The 23,033-nt window shown below is 44.3% G+C and overlaps 1 protein-coding gene across 2 annotated transcripts in view; it reads right to left on the bottom strand.

Moving 5' to 3' along the window:
• NHS (NHS actin remodeling regulator) overlaps positions 1 to 23,033 on the bottom strand; it is a 338,175-nt gene that overhangs the window by 33,075 nt on the left and 282,067 nt on the right. For both annotated transcript variants that reach the window (XM_003791875.3, XM_012806414.1), the window contains exons 2-3: positions 9,547 to 9,699; positions 4,648 to 4,781 (exon numbers count right to left, since the gene is read on the bottom strand). In XM_003791875.3, the coding sequence (XP_003791923.1) occupies positions 4,648 to 4,781; positions 9,547 to 9,699 (287 nt within the window). The remainder of the gene's footprint in view (positions 1 to 4,647; positions 4,782 to 9,546; positions 9,700 to 23,033) is intronic.

The raw sequence follows: 23,033 nt of genomic DNA, 5'->3' as shown, positions 1-23,033 counted from the left end.
ACAGGTTACCTGTTCCAGCTCTGGCAAAGGCTCCTTATTTTGAAGCCCATTTGCCATTCCTAGTTTGACCACAGCCCAGGCAAGGAAGAAAAAATCCTTAGGGATTCTACCTGGAGGTAAATGAGTTTCAGTGACTGAGTTTTTATGGAGCGCACAAACACGTAAAATCATCAGTATCCTGCCACTTAACAAGTTAATTTGCAGCCAAGAGTTCAATCAAGTGGACACAAGTTGATCCCAGGCAATTTCTCTTTCATGTTGCCCTTGGGAACATTTTTACTATTAACTTTTTATAGTTGGCTCACAGCCAGGCCCAAATAATTCCTTAGGTCCTTTTCCAGTCTAAAGTTGTGTTTTTGTTTTGTTTTGTTTTGTTTTTATTAAATCATAGCTGTGTACATGAATGCAATCATGGGATACAATGTGTTGCTTTTATATATAATCTGAAATATTTCCATCAAACTGGTTAACATAGCCTTCACGGCATTTTCTTAGTTATTGTGTTATGACATCTATATTCTGTATTTAGTAAATTTCACAGGTACCCTTGTAAGATGCACCATAGAAAGTTGTCTTTTCTGAGGTGAATTAAGTATGTGTAAAAGGTTGAGCTGTTATGTGAAAACGTAGATTTGGTAGTTCGTTTCGATCTGTAGCACAGGTCCACAGCAGCCTTATGTTCCAAAGAAATGATGCAAAATTAATTTCTTAAAGGGTAAATATCTGGTAGGGCTGATCTCTCTTCTAATAGAATACAAATACGTAGTCCCTGGCTACAGCATTTAAGAATCCAGCAGCCAGATGGAAAGAGGCTCTCATTTTAGGGGAGCCTTTCTCTGAAATCACCTTCGTTGCCATCCTTGATGGGGGAGGACTTCCAGACAGGCTTTAATTAGGGACACCCCTTGAATTTTTAGCTAACAGAGAGTTTTAAGCTAAATTGTTTGTCCAGTTTCCTATAAGTTCTTCTTGGAAAACTTATGGCATAAATTACATGTTAAGAAACCAAGCATCTCCTCTTACCACTTGTAGGAGCTATGAGGTGTCCTTGGAGCCATCACTAGATGTCACCAGACAGATGACACGGTGTCCCCTGAAATTGTAACATATCACACAGCACCCTTAAAAGTTCACTGTAGCAGAACACAGCTTGGGAACCACAGATACATAACCTTCAAGCCCTTCACTATATGCATGTATATAAATATGTATGTGTATGTGTGTGTGTGTGCATGTGTGTATGGAAAAGGGCAGGAAGGCTATGTATCTGTGGTTTTGACAATCAAGTTCATGAACTCATATATATATATATTTTTTAATATCTTTCCCCATATGCATGTATATATATATATGTGTGTGTATATACGTGTATATATGTATATGTGTGTATATATATACATACATACACACACACACACAGAGAAAAGGGCAGGAAGGCCCTTTTATATATATACACACATACACATATACACTCACAGACATTTTTTGTGATCATACCATATACAATTTTATAAACTATTTAAAAATCCCTAATGGTAAAACATATATTTTTCCCTATCATTAATATTCTCTAACGTTATTTTTGATAGTGTATTCCATCCTGTAGATATGTCAGGATTCATTAAACTAAGCTCCTGTTGTTTGGCATTTAAAATATTTGTGATTATTTTTCTCATTATAAACAGAGTTTTGATGAACACCCCAGTAAATCAATTTTTGCATACGCTAATTATTGGCTTGGGGTAAATTCCTAGAAGGAGAATTACTGAATCGAATAGTATGAATATTTTGCCCTGTAGAAAAGGTGTAGTGATTTATACTTCCTCTAGTCTTGTATGTGAGTATATGCGATAGGCTTTTCATTTGATGATAAGAGTTTCATTAGGAATTATGAATACAGAATCAGATATTCAGGTATTTCAGGAACTATGGTGGACATGTCACACATACACACATGAAATTTAATCTTATTTATATGATACCATATGAAGTCTCCTTAACAAGTTTGTAAAGTGGTAATTATTATTCCCATTTTACAGATTAAGAAGCTGGGACGCAGATATAATCACTTTTTCCAAATCACACAAACAAAAAGGTGTAGCGCTGGGCTTTAGACCCAGTTAGACCTATGATCGTATCACTATATCACAGATCCCTTGGGGACTTGATTGGTCAATAATAATAATGGCAATGTGCAATACCATTATGGAGTGCTTATTATGTATCAGGTACTGTTTCCATGTATTAACACATTCAATCCGAGTACCAAAGGCATATTAAGTACTATCTAACATTATTCCTGAGACACTGAGGTGATTATTTCACCCATGGCCACATAGCTAGTAAGTAGTAGAGCTGGTATGTAGAGCCTGGCAATTTGGCTTCCTAGTCCATCCTGTTAATGACGAGGTATAGTCTAACAGCCTATAGCGGATGAGTTCATGAACTTGATTGTCAGATGACCACTGACAGCCATTCCAGAAAAGAGTTCCAAAATTGCTTTGAAGGGTGGACTAGGCACTGGCATCAGTGCATCGCTTCCCAAGGGGAGTATCTTGAAGGTGACCATAGTGATATTTAACAATGAGGTATGTAGCACTTTTTGGGGGGATGAATTCACGAACTTAATTGTCCAACCTTATATACCTGCAACCATTTCTCTTTCAGCAGTACACAGCCTTGTAAGCTTAGTGCATAGAACCATGTTCTGTCTAAGTCTGAGGGCTACATCTTGAATGAGAATCTTCTAATGAACTTGGTGACCCAAACTCTTGAACAAATCAAACAGTTAAAATTTCCCCAAGTTACTTAGAAATGCTATTATCGTTTGAGATGGCCAAACTTTCTGAAGTTTACTGAAGTGTAATGTAGAGTCCTCTGTTACTGGTGTTTGATGAATACAAGAAGTTTCCTCATTGCTATTCATTATTTTAAGCCTTTTGTTATAGCCTCACTTTGGTATTTAGATATTATTAAAAATTATGCAGATTATGAGAAAGGGTTATATTTTAATGTCATTGCTGTAAATGCTCCAAATTCTTCTCTCTTACCTCCTCCCTAAGAAAACCAATTTAATGAGCCACAAACCATGTTATAATGAATGGGAAAAATATTTTTAGCATTTTTATGCAGAAAATGCCTCATTAAAAGCAAATGCTTCAACAAGCAGATTTGAGCTGCATAGGAACCTCTGCCGTGTAGGGCCCTTAATGACAAATCACTAGCATGTGTAACTGCTCTATCTGAAGAACTGGGGAGCCAGAAGAGACGCCCAGCTCCTTTCCTTCTCCCTGGGCTGCATTGCAGCAATCTGGTGGTGTGCATCTGATGAGCACTGAAGGCTATGGCCCCCACCGTCCGGCTGCAAGTGGGAAAATGTCAGCCATTTAAATTGGCAACACTGTCATCACTATGGTCATCTTCCAAGGAGTCCCCTTGGCCATCTGGTGACCACAGTGATATTTGGCAGTGAGGTATGTAGCACCTTTTCTAGGATGACTTCATGAACTGAACTGCTGTCATGTCCAGTATCTAGCAAGGTCTTATCTTCTGACGTGGATTCATTTAGATGAAGGCTGTTTTCACCTGGGTGTTTGGCATCGTGCAACCTAATTTCGCATCTGTCTTGGATGTTGTAAAAGCCCTAGGGTGGAAAGAGTCAAATGTGCCAATTTCAGTTCTAATTCAACTCTTACCCACATTGTCGTAACTTCTTTAGAGTTTGGATCTCAAACCAGAACGACAAGAGCACAAGTACAGACATTCAGGCAGGCAGTGTGGGCTGATCTGGTCACAAAAGCCGTAGTCCCTCACTTCAGCAATGCCCTACTCAGAGTCACCGAGTGCCCCCGAGGGCGCATCTGGGGTGGTGTGTTTGTAGCAGCTGCTGACAGTGTTTGCAGGTGTTCTGAACTAGGCTTAGTTTCTTCTTTGGAATCCACACTTTGGGGCTCAGGCTGAGTTCTAGCCACATGGACCTGGGTGGGACTGAAAGCACCAGCGGTGATGATGTCACTGTGATAATGAGTGATAATGAGTTACCCTGGGGAACTAGCCTCCTTTAGAGAATGTGAAAGCAGGAAATCACACATGATGTGCCTTCAAAGGGTCATTTTTCATGTCGCCTGAGTTCTTTCCTAGTTCACCCCTTCGAGCCACGCCATCACTTGACTAGTCCTAACTTAGTGGCAGCTGCAGTCATTCATTGAGGCCTTACACTGGGCTAAGCTCTTTACATGCCTCAGCTCATTTAATCCTCAAGCCCTGTAAATTAGATACTATCAGTAGCCCCATAGTACAGATGAGGGAACTGAAGGCAAAGGAGATAAATAACGTACCCGTGCTCCTTCGGCTTATAAACAGAACTGGGATTTGAAGTAATTTTTTCTCTCGATTTTAGAATCCACAACTATTATTGCTTTACTGCATTGTGCAATCAGTTAACTCAAAATATCCACCTATATCCCCACTCTACTCCGAAAAAGAGGTATTTCTTTCAGCAATGAAAAAGGGAAAATTTGCTTGTTCCCAAATGGCCCCGATTTGCTCTCTCAGTCAGTCAAGCCTCCTGGGAAACTGACTCCCAAGAAGATAAACTCCTATTTCCTGACAAGCAAGCACAGGGCTGCTGGGGGCCACCAGGCTTACCGTTAGGAAGTGACGGTCCTTAACTTCGCGCCTCCTCTGGCTGTGAGCTGGAGGGTAGGCGGGCAGTGGGGGAGCAGCGGCGGAAAGGGGGACAGCTGCTCTCTGCTCTCGACGATCGCTCCGGCTCCGGTGTTCTAAGGGGGCAGAAAAAGCAATAATACTGAAATACACTTGGCATGTTCAATTTTTCTTCCCTACTTGGAAGTATTAGCAGAAGGCTATAAAAAGATAAAGTGAGTTTGCACTACCCTAGCTAATTGGTATACCAAATCAGATTTGTGGAAGTGTTCCCAGCTGCACTTTCCCTGACTATTAATATGAAATTGGATACATACATCTCATTGGGGCCATCTCATAATCTATGTACAAAAGGGCCCGCTTCTGCATTCAATGTGCCTTGTTTCAAAACAACAAGAAAGTAAAATGTTGAGAACAGTAATGAAAGATTTGCTGTCATTAATACCAAAGTGGAAAGTAGGCGTGACACCCAGAGCTGCCCGGGCCACCCTATTGGTGCAGGGGCCAATTCACACTGGCTCATAGGAGCTGATTGCTACATATTCAGGAATTTGTGTGAGTCAGTTATGCCACTATTGGTACCTGGAAACAGGCCACATTGGCAGTCTTTACATCACACATTTGTTGAATGACCCCAGAGAGAATGAATTAATGCTTTCATTCAAGTCTACTCTTTTAAAATTAGAGTGCATCTGCATTCCATATCCCTGTGTTAGGTCACTATCTAGATGTGAGCAGGGCAGATAAAGGAAGTGGTTAGGCTATTTTGGACTGGTCTGGCTCAGGCTCACCTGGGCTATTAGGGGAATGAGGCTGATTAAGACCCTATAGGTGGGTTGTTATTAAGACCTTGCTGGTGGGTTATTTTCAAGACCTTGCAGGTGGTATTTTTTTTTTTTTGAGAACAGAGATAATTAAGACCCTGGGAGACTTCCAAGATGCAGCTGATAGGCCTGAAAGTTGTGTATAAAACCCAGAGGCTGCTCTTTCCACGGCTCCTGCAGTCACTAGGACAGGGCTCGGTCTGCTATCCAGGTTGTTAAAATAAACTTTTCCTTCCTTGCTAAAACTGTACTTGCTCTTGCTCTCTTTAATTATTTCGGTAATTACCTTGAGCCACCCCACCACTCTAATACCTATAATCAAATGGGCTGTGTCGTGGTGGATGCCCTCACTGCCAGGTGCTTCTCTAAGTCCTGTCGCTTATTTCTGACTGGCCTCCCTAATACTGGCCCCATGCTTCTTTGCTTTACTCAATGAGCTGCCTGCAAATTACAAACCAAGCACTCCTGAGCTTTCTGATCTCTATGCATATCTGATTTGGCTATCTCTGGGCCTTGCTGCCTGAACTGCTCACTTAGTTTTTGTGTCAGGAAAATGTGATAGGATTTCTCATCTTCCTTTGCTTAGGATTCTTTCAACAAATGTTGGTTGCATTTGCAACCAGAGAAAACTTAAAACCGCGTAGGTCGTCTTTGCTAAACCGCCTCCAAAGTCAATGTTTATTAGGAAGATGTTTTGAGAGAAATTTCTGCCATGCTAAAGCACCCGCCTCCAGTGCCACCCTCATTTTTCTCTGCAAGCTATCAGTGGGGTTTCCTAAATGGGTAAGGAAAAGCTTTTATAGTCTTAGATTTATAAAGAAGAGTAGAATACAGGTGTTCCTGCTTAGGAAGAGGTGGAAGAAGGGAAGGAGTTGGGAGACATCAACTCAATTTCCCATTCAATTGTTTCTCTCTCACACTATCTTAAATAGATCTCTTTCCTTGTCCTGGGCTAGGAGTAGGCAGGCTAGATTAATGGCATGCTAATAATATCTCTTTCTGGTGGTGAGGTAGGGAGAACATTGGTCTACGGAAGTCTGAAACTGCACTAGAATCTTGGTTCTTATTCCTTTAGACCAATGAAACTTACACCTCAGCCAGAAACTTGAAAGGAAATATATAATATAATTATTCCTTTATAGTCACTTACTAATTTCCTTCTCTGTTTTACTGACATTAATGATGGCATCACTTAAAGTGATTACTGGCTTTGAACATTAAAGCCTTGGAAAAAAGTAATACGATTCTAAATAACTTGAAATCCATTCAGTGCCTGCTTCCTCCAGGAAGCCTTCCCTGAAGCTCCACACCATGACCTGGTACCTTTCCTCTCAGCCCCCATATCCTTGTATTGAAATTACCTGGTCACTTGTCTGGATCCCTCACTTGACTAGGGATTCTTTGAAGGCAAGGACTATATTTTATTGCTCTTTGAATCCTAGATTCTAGCACAAAGCTTGGCTTTCAGTAAAGTTTGTTGAGGGCTTTACTAGTAAGTAGATCATGAAGACAGCTCATTTCTGGGTTTTAATCTCTGTCCCCCAGCTCCCTCCTTATAATCTTATCTCCAAAAGGAGCACTGAGCTGCTGCCACACTAGCCTCATTTGTCTATGCTTCATTATCCACTCCTTCCTGATGGAAGCAAGGCTATTGCAGCTGTCCAAATAGAGAAGCTACGTGGTGCTCACTGCGGCATTTGAGCAAGGCTTGCCTGCTAAGTCCGTATTATTCACAGCCACCAGATGGCAGAAGTGGATTATGCTGATGAGTACACTCCTAAGCTACTGTGTTTCTTGGACAAGGTTAAAAAAAAAAAAAGTCACTTTCTAATTTTAATTCTACACTGCATGTTTTTAATTCTATGATGCCTATAATTCTTGTTTATGGCTCTCTGCAGTGCTGTTAAAACTACTACACCCAAGATTTTCTATTGAGCCAACCACAAAACAAGCCAGTCTGTGGAGGGCAAGACGAAGCTCTACATTCTTCCTTCCAACCCCCCAGGAGGAGGAGATTCAGAGAAAACTGATTTTGCCACTTCCCCTTCTTCGGTCCTGCCCTAAGTCCGAACCTGACAAAGCAGTGCAACGCGATAGCTTCTGAGCAGGGCGGTGGTATCTGGTAGAATCCATAAAGATCTTATCAGGGATGACTTATTAATAATAATAAAGGCATAAAATAATTATGCCTAAAGGGCTTACATTACTCCAGCTCTCTAATGATGGGATCCAAGAAAGTTTTTAGGAAAAATAATCATATTTCTCTCTTGTCACCTCCTGCTCTCAATGTTCAACCAGGGGCAGAATTTAATTCAGTTGCACAAACACTCATGGAGGACCTACTACTGTATGTTGGGTTCATCCTACAGTACTTTGAATATAATAAGTTAATAAGATATCATCCTTGCCCTCGAGTAGCTCGTGGATTAATTGTGGAAGACAGGCCTGCAGTGGTTGGCTAGGATACAAGGCCATAAGGATGCGTGGGATATTACGGGAATGCAACGACAAGAGTACAAAGGAAGATTCCCAGAGGTGGCTTACACTAAAGATGTGTTAAAGAAGAACTTTCTATAAACAACTATAAAAGTCAAGCGAATAGTAAGTATGCCAGAGATATGTCTAGAGCAGTGGTTCTCAACCTGTGGGTCGTGACCCACAGGAACTGTATTAAAGGGCCGTGGCATTAGGAAGGGTGAGAACCACTGGTCTAAAGGATACTGATCATCACTCTTCATTATAAGTGTTACAGTATCTGCCACTAATAACCAAGGGGAATTTTTAAAAAACAGTTGCTTTTGGGATATTAATAGGTTAGCTCTTTCATTAAAAGGGGAAAAAATGAGGATAGGGGGAAAGGCAGAAGTTCCATAAATGTGGAAGAAAAAAAAGGTGAAGGTGACATTTGTTATCACTTCGTTTCTCTATCTTAAAAATGATGTTAAACGATTTTATTTAAATTGTAGTACTTTTGCAAAATACCATTCCTTAAAAGAGTATAATGAATTTGAAACAAAGACACTGAACGTGTAGACACCAGCTATGTCCATAGCAAGAATCTAAAGGTCAAGAAAACTGGCAGCCAACTTCTGTTCCCCAATTTAGAGGGCTCTCAAATGATCATGCTGACTTTTAATCCCCTGGCCCTAATTAGAGTGGGTTTAAGGCACTGAAAAGTAACCAGCGTAAGAAAAGGCTGTATTTCTACTTTGAATGCTATGTGCCTGTGTCCAGCTTGCTCAATACTGAGAGAGAAATGTCAGCATTAATATTTATTTCCATGGGACACAGCGAATGGCAAGGAAAAGAGCTCTGGCTGGGGGTTCGGAGGCCTGGGTCCAGGTCCTGGCACTGGCACTGGCACTGTACCTTAACTGTTGTCTCTGACCCTGTGCAAGTTTTCTCACCTCACTAGGCTTCCACGTGGCCCCACGGAGAAGCAGCAGAGCCTTCTAGGGGGTCATTCTAGTTGTTGGAATGATCGAGTGGGAGGCAAACATGCAGATATCCTGGACTACACAGGTGGGCAATAAAAAAGTGGCCCAGATCCCACAGCATATTCAAATGTCCCATCAGAATCTCTCATAGGGGAAAAGCCTATTTCTGAGTCCAACTTAATTCCACTTTAATTATATTAATAATCCAAAGTACACTTTTGCTCATATCAAATGTATGCTGAATGTACCAGTTTTTGTGGTTGTGTCCTCCTGCCCCTCCAGACTCCTTTTCTCTATTCTTTCTGTTCAGAATAATTTTTGATTGTCATTACTTGATCCAAAGTCACTTTTGATAGGCAGACACGTCTTACTGCTCTGGTATATCTCCTAAGGTAGTAAAGCCCGGGCATTTGCATATTTAAATACACATTATTATAAAAATAATTTTCCTTTTATTGTCATACCTAGACCATAATGCTGCTTTTTCCTCGTGTGTACAGGTAGGATGTATTACCTATATAGCACTTGCTATAACAGGGGGATGTGTTGGGACAGAGAGCCCTTGGACAGGACTACGGCTGAATTCTCTCCCCACATAGCCCCAGCCTGGGATCAGTCACCTCTGCGCAGGGCCTGCAGGCTCTGCCGGGCATGGCGGTGCAGCTCCTCCACGCAGGGTGGCCTGGTGGCTGGGAGGAAGATGTTTCGCTGCTGGTGCCATGGTGCGCGATAGTACACGCTCAGCTTACTCTCCACGTCCAGGTTGGAGACGGCTGCAAGACAAGAGGGAAATGGGGCGTTGTCCATCAGTGGCTTTAAGCTGTGCAATTGGGCAGACTCTAGAGGGGCGGAGGGGCACAGGAGTGGATTCTGCTGTGTTCAGACTGCCGGGTTCACTTAAAGAACTAACTCAAGGCTGAGAAAGGTTTGGAGTGTGCAATACCGTAGGGACAGCCCTTGCCCCTGAGCGGAGGGATGGGAAACGCCAGGACGCCAACCATCCGCCTGTGACCAGCTAACTTCCCCTCTGGCGGAAGTCCTTGGTCAGCCCGCTTGGGGTTGGGGATGGGAGTCCTGCCTCCCAAGAATGCAGAGGGAAGCCTCAGAGATGAGGCTTCTGGCCGCGAGGCCTGGGAGCTGGGGTCCAGCCCCCTGCCCCTGAACTTTGGCACACACCTTGCCCTACCCTCTGTCCTACGTGACTTCTGGCTCTGAGGTCTCCTTATCCCGCCCTTCATCTTCCGACTCCACTGCCTGCCATGTTCCACAGCTTCGCTCAGTTTCCTCAATTCCACCCAGGGTGAGGGTGAGTGTTAAAGAAACCGTCGCAGGGGGCGATGGATATCCAGAAAGGAAAACCGCAGACAGTACGGTTCCTGCGCAACCGTGAGATCAAGGAAAGGGCGCTTCCTTCCCCACGGACGGCATTCACCCCGTCACTGTCATCTTCACATGCAGCCGAGGACTGAATTCCCCATGAGTTGAAGAGAAATTCTGCTGCAAGTGAGAACCAGGAGGGGTCTGAGAGCAAGCGGCTGCCCTGAGGAACTCCAACCTCAGGAGCATGAGAACCGGCCCACCCTACTCTCCCCTCCAGACCCAGGACCCAGACGGACAGTCCAGTCCCGCCTTCCTCCACCCACCCGCAGTCGCACCCCTTCTCTCTGCTGCTTTTTTCCCAGTGTGCGACTTGGGGGTGCTCTGCCCAACTGTTTGTCCCTGTGCCCCAAACAGGCTTTTGATCTTCTTTTGGAAGTCTGGGCTACACTTTCCCTGTGTCTGAGAAGCCCTACATAGAACAAGCTCCTCTGCAGATAAAGCAGAAAGGCCGTGGAAAAGAAGGGAGGATATTCTCACAGAAGGGGGCTAAAAGAAAGAGAAGTGGGAAAACACAGCCTTTGCATTTAGGACGTGCTTGTGGGTTTGTTTTCTAATGCAGTCTTCAGGAGTATTTTTTTCCCTAGAAGAATGCATTGCAACCCTAAGAATCACCAATAGAAACAAAGACACATTTCTAAAGATGTGAAGAAATAGCACATAGACAGGGTCAAGGGAAAAATACTATGCTTCTGAACCAGTGATGTCTGCTAGAACTTTCTGGGACGATGGCCTTCTCGACAGCTATACTGCACAACGCGGGAGCTTCTCACCACATCGGCTAGCGAGCATTTGAAATGTGGCTGGTGAGTGAGGAACTGAATTTTTAGGACCTTATTTAATTTTAATTAATGAAAATTTAAATAGCCATATGTGACAACTGTACTGGGCAATATGGCTGTAGAATAACCATGATTGAGTCTATTATAACCTCTCACCTTCGGCCACAGAGTAGATTATCCCTTTTGGCCTAAGTGTTTCTTGGTGTTTAATCTCCAAGGAGAATTTGAGCTCATGGGTTAGAGATCGGAAGATTATCTCCCCAAGTAGAAGAAAGTGGTGATGCTGGGGGTTATGTAGCCAAGAAATAAAGGCAGCAATTTTTCTTTGTCATGTTATTCTATAACCTCAAATCTCTTTTTGGAAACTGTAAGTGCTTGGTGACCCAGTCGAGAATCACCGAGTCCTGGGGACAGGAAAGCCTGGGAGGAAGTGGTAAAGAGAGGCTGGCGTCTTCAGACCTCAGTCAAGGGGCGGGAGGCCCTGGGATGGAAAGGGAGGGCCCGGTGAGATCAGCGCTTTCGTTCTTCTGGGTGGCAAGGAGGGGGAATTCTGAAGATAGAGGCTTTCTTTAGCCCCCCTTGGAGGAATGCTCTGCTTCAGGGATGAGGAGGGACTATAAATCAGCCTTTTTATGGAGGCAGAGGTCAACTCCTGCCCAGCAGAGCAGAGGTCACCACCAAACCTAGTGGAGGTGGCCAAGAGTTCACGTGTTGGTGACAGCTGGGAAAGGGGACAGAACAAAGAAGGAGGAGGTGGAAAGGAGGAGTAAGGAGCTGAGTGGGCGATCCCAGAAGTCGAGGCTTTCTGGAGACCCCTTGCTCTAGGCTCACCTCTCCAGGAAGGTGGGAGGTGGGATGTAGGGCTGAGCCTGAAGGCCTCAGGTAAAATGGAAAACTCGTATACCCCTGCATCCTTCAGCACTGCTGACCGGGAGCTCGGGCTGTTAACTTTTGACAGCCCCTTGGAAACCAGGTCAAGTGGCCACAGCTCCTCAACTTCTGTGTGGGAAGAGCTGAGCCCCTGCCATTCAGCTCAGTGTTGCTCCAAAGAAAAAGCGCATCGGATGTGTTTGTCCAAAAGGCAGATTCCTGGGTTCCCATCTAGACTGCCCAAGCCAGAATTTCTAACAGAGAAACATGGTAATTGATATGTTTGAAAAGTACCCCCCCCCACAGTTCAATATTTTTTAAATCATCGTGCAAACACCAAATGTCTTCTGAGGACACCTTGGGATCGTGTGGGAGGGAGAGGAGTCGGGCAACAGGGGGAAGGATAGACTGCTGAAAATGGACGCGTCCATCCTGCACAGAACATCTTCCAACAGCTCCTCGTTCCAGGCACCGTGCGGGGTGCTGGGATACAGCACAGAACAAAACGCACAGGAATCCCTGCCCTCATGGACCATATGTTCTCTGGATCTGGGCAAAACGGTTTACACGTGATTCTGCCTGGAAGCAATCAGTTGGGAGTGATGCCCTTGGCACCTCTTCCCATTTTAGTATTACACAATTCCCTAGGGATGAGTAAGAGCTCTAGACTCTCAAGGCCTCAAATACCGCAAAGATTCCAGTCCCCACCTCCATCTCCACCCTCTGCAGTGGGTAATCCCAAATCTCAGAGTAAATGAGCATATCATTAAATAAGTGTAAAGATGTTCAGCAACATTCTCTTTGCTTATTATTAAATATTAAATACTTGAAGCAAAGCATTTTTTGGCACCCACACTTTGCTGATGTCCTGACCACATCTGTACTGTGCCTACCGGGCTGGCCGGCACCAAGTTTCTAGGCTGCTGCTAAGGGCTGTGGATTCACAGATGCAAAGCCTAAGGCCACGGTTTCTGGGAAGGACCAGCACTTGCAATGATAACCTGCAGAGCTAGGGATCCTGACCTTTCCCCAGCCAAAATCTTTTTCTTTCCCCACTGAGAAGCTGCACTGAATTTCTGCCACACATCAGCAGGTGAACACTGCATTCGTCAGTTGCCATGGTGGTGTCTATCTCTTAGGGAAGGGGAAGGAAGGAAAACTCTTTCACGCCTTTGCTCACAGTGACGTCCTTTGGTCACAGAGCATTAACTAGTATTATGTGTCCACTGGAGGCAGACAGACAGGCACTAATGGAGATCTGCCAGGAAAAACTAGCCCATTTTCTTTCTTTTTTTTTTTTTAAATCCATCCCTTTTCCTAAATAACAATTCAACCGAAGTTGAATCCATTCATTCATAAGCTCGCTGTACCACTACCAGGGCAAGGCTGCCCCGTGTCTTCAGGTTCACCCTGCTCCCCTCCTTCCATGTTTAATAATCTCACCGTGCTTGAGCCATGAAAGGTACAGGTTTAGTGCCCCCAGGAAGGTTTGTGCTCATAAAAATGGAAGCAAGATTTTTCCTCTGTTTATTGGATACATCCAGGTGCTCCTTTGTAGTAGGCAGAATTGCAGGATGGCCCCCAAGATTCCTGCCCTCTCTATACATAGCCTGTATAATATTCCGCCCTTGAGTGTGGGCAAAACCTATGACTTATGTTACATTATATGGCAAAAGAGATTGTATGGTCCCTACTCAGCTGGCTTTGAGTTAATCAAAAGGGAGAGAATTATCCTAGGTGAGTCTGGCCTAATCGGGCGAACCCTGATTCTTGTGCTGAGGCAAGAAGCAGCACAGAGGCTCCTCTCCTGTTGCCCTTAAAGAAGGAGGGCCGTGCAGCAGGAGTGGGGGGCAGCTTCCAGGGGCCCAGGGCCTCACGCCTCCAACCTCAAGGAACTGAATTCTGCCAACAACCAATGAACTTGAAAGAGGACTCTGGGCTTCAGATCAGAACACAGCCCAGCTGATGCCTTGATTTCAGTCCAGTGGGACTCTGAGAAGAGGAGCCAGTTAATCCACAGCCAGTCTCCTGACCCGCAGAAATTGCAAGACAATAAATGGATGTTTTTTTTTCCTGGCAGTTTTTGGCTGGGGGGGCTGGGTTTGAACCCACCACCTCTGGTATATGGCACTGGCGCCCTACTCCTCTGAGCCACAGGCGTCGCCCTAAGTGGGTGTTGTTCTAAGCTGTTAAATTTACAGCAATTTGTTGTGCAATCGTAGAAATGGTAACAGAATACTAATAGAAAACAAATGCACCTGCCCACTCCTTTCTCCACTTCCCTAGAGTCTGTCTTGTCATCTCCCTGCCTTGTCCTGCCATCTCCTCCCCTCCGTTATTCCTTCCCAAGGAAGGGGCAGATAATGGCAAGGGTTGCAATCAGAAATAGGGTTATGGGTCTCATTTTTATCCTCCACAACAGGAAAACATTTATTTGGATGTATCGATTCTCCTGTCTAAGGTTATAAGCTCTTGTGGGAAGCTCCAACCATATGCCAAGCTCCGAGCCAGGTGCATCATGGTACCTCACATAACTCAAAGAGGAAAGTATTGCCTCTATTTTATAGATAAGGAAACAGAAGCTCAGCGAAAGTAAGTAAATTTACAAAATCATGCACCTGGTGAGTAGAAGATTTGGGATTAAAAACCATCTCTGTTTGGCTTCCAAGCTGCTGCTCTCTCCCAAACCAACACTGAAATATGTTTGCCTAAGCTAAGGGTGATTGCCGGAGAGGGAGAGTGGGCTGTCTGCCACGTAAAAAGTATCTCGTGCTTTTCAAAGTCAGAAGAAAGGATGTAGAACTGCTGTTCTCGGGATCGTCCACAGCATTAGGAGTAACCCCTAACTGAGTGGCTCTGCCAGAAAGTGCCTAGCAGGAGGCTGCGAAGATTTGGTACATTCCAGAAAGAGAAACAGCACCGCAAACAGATGCCACAAAACCAGACCACTGAAGGGAAATGCCATCATAGGACCGTCCACAGGGCTGTGAAAACTCTCAATGGACTGGTCTTACTTAGTTCATTCCCCTGTTGAACCCTGGAGACAATGGAATTGATTCCCAGTGATGTATTGGAAGCATGGATATCGTCAATGAGCTGACTTAGACCCTGAGGAACACTATCATCTCTCAGAAGGACCAGGCTGATTTCTAAGAGCAGGAGGAGGCTTGAGCCCCTGAGAAGAGGCAAGAATTAGAGGCGTAGTCTTGCCCCCAACCTCCCTCTCCTGCCCAGGGGGGTGCTCATTTGATATCGCCTTTCCGTCCTCTTAAGCATCTCACTGCCTTAAAGCTTTAGCACCCTGGCTTCCCTTCCTAGAAAGCCTCCCCACCTCAAGTCCCCAACCCTGGCACTGGCGCTCTCCTTTCTTCTCCCAGACTCTTAAGAATTTAAAAGGGGGAGGTGACAGCTGAGATCAAAGTTTGAATGCTATGCGTGGTGAAAAATTCAGAAAAATGTGCAAGAGACTCAGAAGTAGAATTTTTACCCTTTCTTGGGAAGGAAGGAATTTTTAAAAAATATGATTAGAGTGCCTGCACACACGTGAACTTACATGCCCCTTGTTAACCTTCTTCCTGCCCTTCTACCATCATGCCAACCCCCAACACACAGAGGGGGAAGACACCCTTCCACAAACCATCCATTCAGACCCCCTGCGACAGAGCAGTGAGGACTGTGTTGGTACATTCACCCATTAGTAAGCTTCTGAAATAGTCAGGGCTGAAGATGTGTAGCCACTTTGCTTCCTGGGCCCCTGCTTCACTCAAGCCAACTGTCAGCAGCCATCAGCTTGGCAAGCAAGCAAAGTGGACATCTACTCAGGGTGTCTGTGGCTGTTGCCTGAGTCCTCAGATCTGTTGGAAGGATGGGGAGGGGATTCACCAAGTGAAACCATTCATTCCCATCCGCCCTTCCATCCTTGGCCACCGGCCCCTTGCCCACTTCACCCGGCAGCTGGGAGGAGGGAGGGGGGCAGTGGGCAGGAACCGCAAGGACCACCAAGTCTCTTCCCACCTGCAGAACAGCCCAAAGACAGAGCCAGCCTCCCAGAGCCTGTCTCTGCCAGGTTGCCTTTTCTGTAGAACCACAATAATTCAGATTTATTCCTAACTGTGGACAAAGTGTCTATGGTAGAGCTCTCAGCATCAGAAAGACCTAGGTTTTCTAACAAATCCCATCTTGAAATATTCCAGCACCTACAGAATAGGAGACATACCTGTGTATTTATTTATATACTAAACGTATCTAGAATTTTTTTCATAGAAATATTTTTCCAGTTTCTAGAACAAAATGATGCTTCATAGCAAGAGGATTGTTTGATGATTACTGTTACTATTGTTGTGTTAATGTTCAATATCATGTGGAAAGATCACCAGAGACCTGGGTTCTAGTCTCAGTTCTGCCTCCATGGGACCTTGTACAAGTTATTGAACCCTCCTAGAACCCAGTTCCCCAGCTTTACAAGTGAGGGGTTTGAAGTTTCTCACTTCTGAGTCCTGTCCTTTCCTGTCCTTCATTTGATACCAGTCACCAAAATCCACCGAGAAAGACTCTGTATTTAAGATACAGCAGGATGCGCTGGAGAAAAGACCTAGACTCTGGGTTGGGAAGGTGGGGATTAATCATAGGTGAAGTGTGATCTGGACCAAGTCGCTGGACTCTAGACCTGTCTATGCTACTCTGTGAAATGGGACTCAGAGCCTTCACTGAGTGGTTCTGAGGTTCCAATGAAATGACAAAGTCCTAGGCATGTCACTGCTTAATAAATATTAGTTCTCTGTCATGGACCAGGAGCAAAAGACCAAGAGGCCAGGATCAGGGTCCAGGTTCACAAGAGCCAAGTGCAGAGGTCTCAGGGTTTTTTTTTCTTTGTTTCTCCTGTCTCATTGTCCAGTGAAGTATACATAAAATAAAGCCACTAAAGATCACTGTTTTCAGGGGGTGGGTGGTGTCTCATGTTCTGGGAGCTGGAAAGAAGGCTGCCCACAACTCAGAAGCCTGTGACTTTTCTGACAGGTCTAATGTCCCCAGTCTCTGCTGTCTGTTGGCTCAGGCAGCACTTAGCATAATGATTTGAACATCCTTACTCTCTGGGTCACTGTCACAGGTGCAGGACTGTGCCTTCTCCTTATACACGGTTGGTAATTGACCTGTGTATCTTCAGGTCTTTCTGCTGCCGGCTTCCACACCGTGCACTTCCTCCAGAATGTAAGAACGTGGTCATCTGTCACAGCTCAGCTATTGTTTTAAGAAAATTCCCTTAGGCCCGTGGTAGAGTCATTGGTTCCTACTGCTGGAAGGGACCTGGGAAATTATGGAGTTCTGTGTTTTTTTTTTTTTAAACTGCAGGGCATGACCCATTAGTGGATTGTGAAATCCATTCAGCAGGTCAAGACTAGCATTTTTAAAAACAACAGAATAGAACAGACTAGAAAATGCCCAAGTGCACTGCACATAGTAGCAATCCCTTAGAGGAGCTATTGTTTCTGTCACATGTGTGCATGTGCATGGGTGGGTGTGTGTGTGTGTGCTAGATTGTGATATAAAAATGTGTTTCTTGCTCTAGGTAGTAGTCAATACATTGTGAAAGCCACTGTTTAGGCCAACCCCTCTCAGGTGCTGATGAGAAAACAAAGGTTCGTCGATTCGACCCAAGATCACACAGCTCATTTTTGGCAGAAGCAAAAACCAAAGCCGACCCAGGTCCATGTACTAACCTTGGCAGCCTCTTCCTCCCAGCTCAAAGAAGCCTGGATTCTGTGTGCTTTGCCCCTCTCCCTTGTTATTTGCTACGTATCCCATTTATCAGGTGGTCCTTTGGATACAACACTTGTCACCTATGGATAGTACACATCCCAGCCATTTTTAGTTTAGGATTCTAGAAGCACTTTCAGCTCAGGGCACAATCCTTGGTATGAAACAGCCACAGAAGCCAAGGTGTTTTGCTGTGTTTCCTTACAAAGCCCAGGTGCCCTGAAGGGTGCACTTACCAAGAGCTGCTCTGAGGTACCATGGCTGCAGGGGAGGGCCCTTCCCATTTACCAGAAACACCTATGAGCCACCTTGAGGCTTAGCATATACAGGTGATCATGGAAAGATGATGGTGATGGAAAACCTCTGTTAGAGCAATAGAAAAACATACAGTCCCCTTTCTACCTTCTGGTTAAAGATATAAAGCTGGTCAATGCTCAGGCATTCAGTGTATGGACTATCTGGACTCCTTTCATTTCCTGTATTGTGTCTCTTCTGCAGTCTGAACTTTCTAGACCAAAGAGCCAGAAGAGGATTGGTTCAGGGAAAAAGAAAAACCACTTGGGTCATCTTGCTTGGCTTGTGTACCTAGAATGCCCAGTCCACTTGCCATCTCTTGACCCTGCAAGATTCATCTCCAACAGGACCCTGCCCACCCCCCAGGCTTCCCTTGAGCTGGGGGCACGCACTGTTTCCCACCTCTGCATGCACGCCTGCCAGGCTGCCCTAGCCTGCTAACTACCTTGCCACAAACACGTACCTCAGCTCTGTGGCCACGTCCACACACCCCTGATGAGAGGAGTCACAGCTTACACTTCTTGACATTCCTGGCAGTGCCAGGCACTGCCCCATGTAAATTCCTGAAGGAAATGTGTTTGATTGCTTTTGTCGCTTGTTAACGACTCCCTGTAGAGCTTGGCAGGGAAATGAAGTTGGCACAAATAGCTCAAATGGAGTTTTGCACCAACTATGCGTTTTCTTGATCTATGGAATTACAATAGAAGAGATTTCGATTTGATATAAACAAGGAATTCTCCATCACAGGAGTCTAGAGAGGGGAGGGACTGGGGATGGAAGAGGGGAGGGAGGAGGGGTGGAGAGGGGAGTGTGGTAGAAGGAAGAAGAAAGAAAAGCTGAAGAAATGGGGAAAGTGAGTGGGGAGGGCGTGACCTTCGAGAGAGTGCACATTCTAAGGGTTGGAGATGTTTTAGCAGACTCTGATTTATAGACGGCACTGACTCAGGTGCAGTACTAACTTGGTTTTTCAGCAGGAAAATTTATGAGATGAAGTTGACATGTCTGGCAGCCTGAGGAGTCTGGGCATTCATTCCCACGCACTCGCTGTACTGAGCAGCTACTTCTGCAAAGCTGTGGGCCAGGAACCCCGGGACACACAGATGGCTAAGACAGGGCCCAACACCCAAGTACTTACAACCTACTATTCATTCACTCCTTCTTTCAGTTTTTCCAAATGTTTAGTAAGTGTGTGTTATGTATTGAGCTACAAAGACTAAAACACAGTTCTCTCTCTCTCTCTCTCCCTTAGCAGAATATAATTTTGTAAGGTTTCTCCTCCTATTCCTACTAAAGACGTAACCTATAGTCTGTAGAAAGTTTTAAAATGTCTAAAAGAATAAAAGAAAAGCCAGTCCTGATTCTGTCACCCAAGGCCAGCACATTTCCAAGCAGTTCTTTTAGGTGTACTTTTATTTATTTATTTATTTTTTGCAGTTTTTTGGCCAGGGCTGGGTTTGAACCCGCTACCTCTGGTATATGGGGTTGCCACCCTACTTCTTTGAGCCACAGGTGCCACCCTAGGTGCATTTTTATGTAGCCAAGATATAGCATATATACCTGCTTATAGGCTGCTTTTTTAAAATAAAAGAATTTTCCCCTTGTGAATCAAAACTCTTCATATAGGTCTTCAGAAACAATACTGTTAATAGCTGTGGGATATTCGAGCACGTAGATGTACTGTAGTCTATCCATTCTCCCAGGAGTGGACATTAAATTAGTTCCCATTCATAAAACACACTGCCATGAACATGTCTTCAAAAACCCTTATCTAGGCCCCATTCTGTGTGTGACTGGGAGTGTACCATGGGCTGGACTAGAGATTTTGCTATCCTTAGCATGAAGAGGGCTCTCCTTTCCCTGGGTAGTTCAAACAGAGGCGATCAAAGCACTGCTAACCCCAGAGACCAGCTCCCTAATCAAAAGATGGGGAGTGGACTGGCATCTTAGACATACACATGGCCTAGTGCTATGTATATATATTTCCCCAAGGTATATCCTTTTGAAAGCACTAGACACCGAGGTGGCAGTTGCTTGGCCAAGCTAGAAATTATACTGTTTAAGCTACCATAGCCACAGAGCATACATAATACCGTAAAGGATTAATATTTCTTCTTGTCAAAATCTACCACCCAGGCTCAACAAAGCTGGTGGAAACATTTGTTTTTAACCAGGAACCATCACTGTACGCAAGGCTATGTGGATACAAAGCACACCACTGGGGGGCTGAGGAGGCTGCCCTCAAAGGCAGACCTAAATATTAACCTAATAGCAACAGTTTAAAGCAGAGCTTCTGAAACTCAGGCATGCACAAGAACCACCCAGAGACCCTGTTGAAATGGGTTCTTACCCACCAGCAGAGATTCTGGTGCAGTAGGTCTAGGATGGCTGGGAGAATTTACATCTACTTCCTGGGTTCATGCTGACGTCTTCAGTCAGTGGACCATAGACATCAAGGCAAAGAGGCCAAATAATCCAGCTATTAGATTGAACCATGCTAAATGGCCAACCATTTTGGCCTACAAAAAACTATGTCAATGGTTCCATCGAATAATTACATCAACCCCAAGGTTAGCTTTACCAGAGGGCCACTGTGCTCTTAGACAGTGGTACAGTGCTTGCTTCCAGCAACCTGGACTGAAAGTGACCAGCTCATCATGTTTCGAGTCATGAAACATCTGTGCCAGTTTTCAAGGTTTCCACACCGGAGCTTAAACCAGAGTAGAAGGAATGAGAGTTTGTTCCTCAGTCCCACATCCCCCAAGGAGACATTGGCAGTGTTATAAATTTGCAACCAAGTGATGAAAGTATAGGAAATATAATACTCTCAGAAATTAAGGCATTCAATCTCTCAAAAGAGCCAAATAAAGAGTTAGGAAATAATTCCAAGATTCAGGAAAGGATTTAAAAAGAAAACTCCTCTGTGAATGTCACAAATCTGTCTCCATTATTCACAAAGACCCAGATGAGGCTGCTTATAGGAAAGGCTGTGAGTATCACCCTTTAGTACTCTTGGCTCTTTGGAACCAGGCTCTCCCTGTGGGGAAACATAAAGGAAAGAAGGCACCCACAAGGATGAGCATGATATTTTAAAGTCCCTTTACTCCTGCTCAAACTAAAATGTGATGTCATAAGCATGGATGCCTCTGACATTTCAGGGTAGAAGGTGGAACTGGAGTGGGGGAAGCAGGTCAGAAAAAAAAAGCATGAAACAAAACGCACTGCACATGGCCCCTGTTTATAAAAGGAAAAGGATTCTATTTTTCAATATGGTGCACGGAGCCTCTTTAGTCCTCTTGGACACATGCCCTTGGCTTGGTTAGATTGTGAAGCAGTATGGTAATTAGCACATGACATCTAATTACATATGCTAATAAATCTCTTCGCTCAGATAGAAGTTAGTCTCTTAAAATCTACTTAGAGATCATCAGCCATAATGGAAAATTTTAAATACTTACAAAGGCCCCACACACCACCTCCACTACACTTACTTAGAATTATTACTAGCTAATTAGTATCTTTGTAGGTAGAAGAGAAGTGATGCTCTTTATTGGGCCAACAAAGAAGCTATAAATACATGAGCCTGCAAGCCAAAAGGCATGCTTTTCCAAGGACATTTCCACCCCACGAGCCTAGATATCTGTAATGAGTTCTGCACTCTCTGTACAAGACATGGCTAGATGAGTGGGGAATATTTAACACACAATGTATTCAATCTGATGGCAGAAAAGATGGGCTATCTTGTGACTCAGTTAGCCTGAGTGTAGCTGAGTTTGAGGAGATACTGAGGGAGGTATCCCAGGTTCATCTTGCACATTTGCTGCCCCGGACCTGGAATTAGCCTTTTGACTTCTCTCAGAGGGAACGGCCTTTAGAGACCACACTCTGCATGGTAGGGGTATTCTTTCTTGCTAGGCTGTCATTGATTCCAGGCTTCTCTTCCATCAAGAGAACTACAAAATATGTAAGTTTCAGAAGGTAAAAATAAGTTATGAGTTTAAACCACTATTTCCTTCTCAAATCTAAGATTACAGCTTTTAATTTAATACCTTTGGTTTTATAATTGATCTCTTGTGTTGAAAATCTTGATTCCTAATGACTGTGACATAATTACTTATTTGACTAGTTTCAAAATGGCTACAATAAGACAACTGAAGTCAGTTTTAGATTTCCTTTTGTTACTTCAGGTGTTATTTTCTAACAAGAAATGTATAAGATGGGGTACTTTGTTTGAAAGTCACATGAAATGATTGAAAGTGATGAATATGATGATTGCTAAGGTCCTTTGGGCACATAAAATGAGAAAACTATAAAAGGCTTCTGGCCATCCCACTCAGATAGATCTAGTTCATAAATAACTAAAATCCATCTAAAGTTCCTGAATGTTTAATTTCCAGTTTATTTGAGAAAAACATACAAGCCTTCTTGCCCTTCACACCTATCTGCCCCATGCGTTGCAATATTTAGAAGACCAGGAGTTCCTCTCCATTCTTCCTTGTCTCTTGTGAACTCTGCCTCTGCCACTGGCCCTTGCAGGAGCTGGGCTGACTTTGTTGAGTAACAGCATAGAGCAGCCCACACAGTGATGAGGAGAGCCTTTGATCTCCAGAAGACTTGAAAACTCAAGCCTGGAGGTCTTGGCATTTATCCCAGAGATCAAACAAATATGTTGGCACCTGAAGGGAAAAGGGAAATGAACTAGCCCTTTTTGAATCTAGAGCCTCTGATGGAAACTCCACAAGCAATGGCAGATCTACCAAAGGCCATGGGCCCATCAGAAGCTACAAGTAGCCTCCATGGGGCTCTCTCTACCAAGGATTTGATGAGGACCACACACAGGGATCAGACAACTCTACCCAGGAGTGGCTATGAATGAGTCCAAATACTAAGAAGCTAAGTTGAACCGCATGAAATTGACATTTTTATAGGTCAAAGTAGTTGAATATTGGCAATTTCATATAGCTCAACTTTATAGCTCTTAAGTAAGCAAATAAGGATTCAAAAACTCAATAATAGCTCGAAGCAGATAAATG

The sequence above is a fragment of the Otolemur garnettii genome, unplaced genomic scaffold (genome assembly GCF_000181295.1).
Source record: "Otolemur garnettii isolate 467f Iridium unplaced genomic scaffold, OtoGar3 scaffold00051, whole genome shotgun sequence".
NCBI lineage: Eukaryota > Metazoa > Chordata > Mammalia > Primates > Galagidae > Otolemur > Otolemur garnettii.
The sequence above is the reverse complement of the archived record's forward strand: the minus strand, read 5'-3'. Positions and strand labels throughout refer to the sequence as shown.